The sequence below is a fragment of the Geospiza fortis genome, unplaced genomic scaffold, assembly GCF_000277835.1.
Source record: "Geospiza fortis unplaced genomic scaffold, GeoFor_1.0 scaffold57, whole genome shotgun sequence".
NCBI lineage: Eukaryota > Metazoa > Chordata > Aves > Passeriformes > Thraupidae > Geospiza > Geospiza fortis.
The window spans coordinates 305,929-310,577 of NW_005054561.1; the positions used below are offsets into that span (position 1 = coordinate 305,929).

Below are 4,649 nucleotides of genomic sequence, written 5' to 3' on the forward strand. Positions count from 1 at the left end.
GGGAGGGGCGGCGGGAAGGGCCCGTCCCCGCAGGAGGCGATCCAGCGGCTCCGCGACACGGAGGAGATGCTGAGCAAGAAGCAGGAGTTCCTGGAAAAGAAGATCGAGCAGGAGCTGGCGGCCGCCCGCAAGCACGGCACCAAAAACAAGCGCGGTGAGCGGGGGGGGCCGGGCCGGGCCGCGCCGAACCCGGGCAACAGGTCGGGAGGGCCTTGGCCAGCGCAGACGCAGCTGTGCTGCTGTGTTTTACACCCAGAGCCTTTATTTTTATACCGTAGTGGCTTTATTTTGTACCTACTGCCGGTATCCCACCTCTCCGCGGCCGTACCGCCCTTCCCGGCGCAGTTCCCGCCCCAGCCGGGTTTCCTCAGTGTGAGGGGAGCACAGCTTCCCTTCCCTTCCCTTCCCTTCCCTTCCCTTCCCTTCCCTGGGGCTGCCCCGTGTGGAAGTCCCGTCACTCCCCCGTGACTCCCATGTCGCGATAGTGCTCGGCTCCTCCGTGCTGTTCCTGCCCTTCACTGTGGGGAGAGCTCAGGGAAATATCCCTGAAAAGGAAAGGGAAAAGCAGGGCAGCACCCTGCCGTCAGCCCTTGATTTACCCTGCTGGTGGTTTTAATTCCAACCCACAAAAGTCTTTACTATCTGTGTTTATTTTCATCACGTCTTACCAAAAGTTCTGAGCGTGCTAGGGAGGGCAGGAGTTACAGCCTGATTGTGTGTGTTGGTTGTTTTTTGTTGTTGGGATGAAGAATTTCTAGGAGAAAACTGGCCAGCATTAAAAGGGTTTCTGTAAAATAGGTAAGTTAATATCCCAGAGACAACAAACAGCACACACATTCCGGCTGTAGCTCCTGGTCTCCCCAACGCACTCAGAACTTTTGGTAAGAGCTGATGAAAATAAACATAGATTGAATAGTTAATATTTCCTCTTCTGAGAATAACTTGGGTTATGCTTGTCCTTTGTTTTGTGTTCTCATGGAAATACTCATTCTTTCGGAAGCAGTGTTTGTTTTGGGGTTTATTCCCACTGCTCAGCCCCCTCCAAGAGGCTCTTCCACACACACTCTTAAGTTAATTAATGGAATTGCTGTTTCCCGGGTGGAACTTGACTTCCCCAGACAGGTCTGGCTGTGTTTTCCAGGCAGTGCTTGATATGTCTAGAGATAAGGCAGTTGTTGCATTATATATTCCAGTGCTCTGAAAACCAACTTCTTCCTTGTTTTAGCTTGGTCAGTAAAAGTTTCCAGGAAAGCACATCCTGATTTCTGCGTGGATGTTGTTGCCCTCTCTGTGCAGGAGCAGGAGTGGCTCTGCCTGTGGCACAGGGAGCTGCAAACACGCGTCTGGCAAGGGCTCGTTGGCAGTAATTACCCTCAGGAGTTTCATGTCACTCCTTCAGTCAGCACTTCTAGCTCCTTGCAGACTCCAGAACTTCCTTGTGTGTGGGTGACGTGGATGGAGCTGGCTCATGAGGGCTCAGGGATTATCAGAGACCTCAGCAGAGCCTGACTTCAGGCTTAACCAAGTCAGTTCTAATTTAAATACACTGCAGCAGTTCTAAGAAGTGAGCCTGGGCTGTGGTTTTTGTGGCAATGAGCTCAGAATGAGAACCAAAATGTGGCTCTGCAGTTTCTTCATCTCCTGGGTCACACTGGGCCTTTGAACTGCTAAACTTTCTGTTGAGCTTCGTCTCTCTGCTGTAAAGGCATCTCTCTGTCTGCTGCCCTTCAGAACCTGGCCAGGGGAGGGATTAAATTTCCTCGGAGGTGGAGGAAGGAGGAAAACCTGCCCATTCACGGCGGGGCTCTGGCTCACACTAATTGAGGGCTTGCAGCAGCGCAGGAGCCTGAGGAGTAATTAAGGAGCTGTGAATAGGAGAAGGGCAGGGATGGGTTTCTGCTGGAAAAGGAAACCACTCTTTTTCCATTTCTGGAACTGAGACGCCAACTGTTCTTACCGGGCTGGGAGTTAAGGCAGCTGATTGTCTGTGGCTTGTTGGGAAGTGAATTCCCCTCAGGACACACTCAGTTTTTCTGAGTTCATCAATACTGAGCTCCTACAAATTGCATTTTTTGATATCCAGATACTGGATTTTCTCTGACCTTAGGTTGGTTTATAATCCATTATCTATGCGATTTTGATGCAAAGTCACTTGAAACCATATTTTAACTGAATATAAAAATATATTGGTTTTATATGTGAAAGTCTGTCATTTTAATGGAAATACTTTGATATGGTTAAAATGCTTTCAAGTAAAATTGAACGAGAGATAATTAGCTAGCGATTATTTTAAGTGTTGGATCAACTTTTAAAAAATTAAATTTGGAGAATCCTTAGGCTTAGTTCTCCAAGATTTAATCACTTCACTCTGGAATCCCTGCTGCTCCTGGAGGATCTCCTGTGGATGCTGCACATTGGTGATCTGAGCTGGGCAGTCCTGCTGATGGCCCTGGAAGCTGCTGTGGGACAGCCAGAAGAAGGTGGTAGAGTGGTGCGGGGAGTTTACCTGGAAGCTTAAAATCACCTTGGGAAAACCTGGAATGGCGTTTTTGTTGTCCCAGAGGAAAGGCGGGTGTCTGGAACACTTGAGGAAACAAAAGGAAACATTCTCAGCTCCCCAGCACACTGGGTGATTGTTCAGGTGCCAAGTGAGCTGCTTTCCAAAGGCTCATTCACTCATTCCTGCAGCACTTCTGGAGTCTAAGGAAAGCTTAATCTAAGAAATTTAGAGGCTTCTGGTTCCTGTGCCTGCCCCAAGCACATGCAGGGTTTTGTTAATTTATGAACTTATTTTACGTGTGTATTTTTTGTAATCCGTATTTAAGGTATCCAGGCTGTGTAACCAAACAACTCAGGACGTTCTGAGGTTATAATAAGGAACTTTGCAGTATAAATTTACTCAATCTGTGTTGTTTCTTGGCATGGGAGGCTTTCATGTTGTATGAAAAGTTCTGAGTGTGCTGGGGAGAGCAGCAGTGATGGCTTTAATGTGCTTGCTGTGTTTTGTTCATGGGATGAAAAACTCTCAAGATTAATCATCATTGGAAGGGTTGTTTGAAAACAGGCACATTACTCTTCCCTCTTCTGGGAGGAACTTGGGTTATGCTTGTGCTTTGTGTTCTCATGGAAACGTTCAATCTTTCGAAAACAGCGTTCTGGGCTTTGTCCCCACCCCTCTGAGAAACCCTCCCACACTTCAACTCTACCTCGTGAGTAGTGATTTACTCCTCAATGAATTTCTCACAACAGCAGCAGCAGTGCTGACTAATTTGAACGCTGCTCAGCCAGTATCTCACTCATTTTACATCTGCCCTGAAAATCAACTTTGCTCTAACAAAAGCAGAGTGCAGCTGTGAGCCTGATGCTCTGGGAGCCCCGTGCTGCTGCCTCCTTTTATTCCGCTCCAGTTTGTCCGTGCTGTTGTTTCGTCTGGGATGTTTTCTCAGCGCTCAAACCTCGTGATACAAACTAAGCTGCTCCATCTACTCCAACGGTTCTGGGTTCAGTTTCAGGGGAGTTGAAGCTGATCCTAATCTCTGCTGCTCTGGTGTTTCTGTTCCTGTGGCTGATCACGCAAAGCTGAGCTGCCTCACTGTCCTGGTTTAGGGCAAATTTGGGAGAAAACCTCCAGAAAGCAAACCCACACAGTCCTTACCCCCAGCCGGTTTGGGAAGGATTCCTCGGAGAAAAGTGGAAAGAACCTGTTTATTTAACAGGCACAGCACCCCCAGCACACAGAATGAACAATACTGGGTGACACCACTCTGTCACTGCTCTGGAAAAGATGACAAATTCAGAAAGTCTCTCTGGGGGTGGTCGCTCTGTTCTCAGTCCCTCCAGCTGGGGCAGCTGCTGCAGCCACAAGGTGCAAACTCTCGGTGTTCCCAGGTTCCAGTCCAGAGCAGGCTCGAGGGGTTCCAAAAAAGGGAAAGGAAGAAACAGTCCAGGGAAAATTCAGACTGCTTAGCTAAACTAACTAATGAGCAAAAGCAAAAAGCCAAGCAAAAAGCAAAAGCAGCACCATGTACTGCGCCATCTCTGTGTCCCACCAGCTGTGGGGGAGTGGCTGATAACAAAACCCAAACAAAACTTTCACTCTTCAGAGCCAGTCTTGAAGGCACAGAACATGATACCCAGCGTAAACAGAACACACAAAGGGGGATACAAGCATCATAACGTCACCCTAGGACACAGAGGAATAGCACAGGCACACAGACAACAAGGGGTTAATGCCTTGAGCTCTGACTACCTCGGGTATAACAATTCCAGAGTCTGTTTCTCCTGGAACCTGAAGCTCAAGTTCTGTCTCCGTGTGAACATTACAGGAGGGAGAGAAGCTCAGTGCTGCTTTAGAGTGCCAGTGTTAAAAGCAGCTCATTCAGATCCAGGGTGAGTGGATGCACTTTTGTGCCTGCCTGCCACTGATCTTACCTGTCTGTTAGTTAACACTAGGGCTACAAACAGTGCAATGGGTGAAAAGCCAATTTTGTGCCAAAATATATTGAGGCTTTAGCAGGAGAGTGACATTTCATGGATTTTCTCTCAGTGAGCAGTTTTTCTTTCCTGATGTCAAAGTTTTTCTTTTCACTGTACATAAATATAATGTTGGGTTTTTCCCCAGCACTAAGTACACAAAATAGATGCAAACA

At 47.9% G+C, this 4,649-nt stretch overlaps 1 protein-coding gene across 1 annotated transcript in view; it reads left to right on the top strand.

The window, feature by feature from the left end:
- CHMP4B (charged multivesicular body protein 4B) overlaps window positions 1–4,649 on the top strand; it is a 27,423-nt gene that overhangs the window by 1,090 nt on the left and 21,684 nt on the right. The window contains exon 2 of the mRNA XM_031064153.1: window positions 6–154. Coding sequence (XP_030920013.1) covers window positions 6–154 — 149 coding nt within the window. The remainder of the gene's footprint in view (window positions 1–5; window positions 155–4,649) is intronic.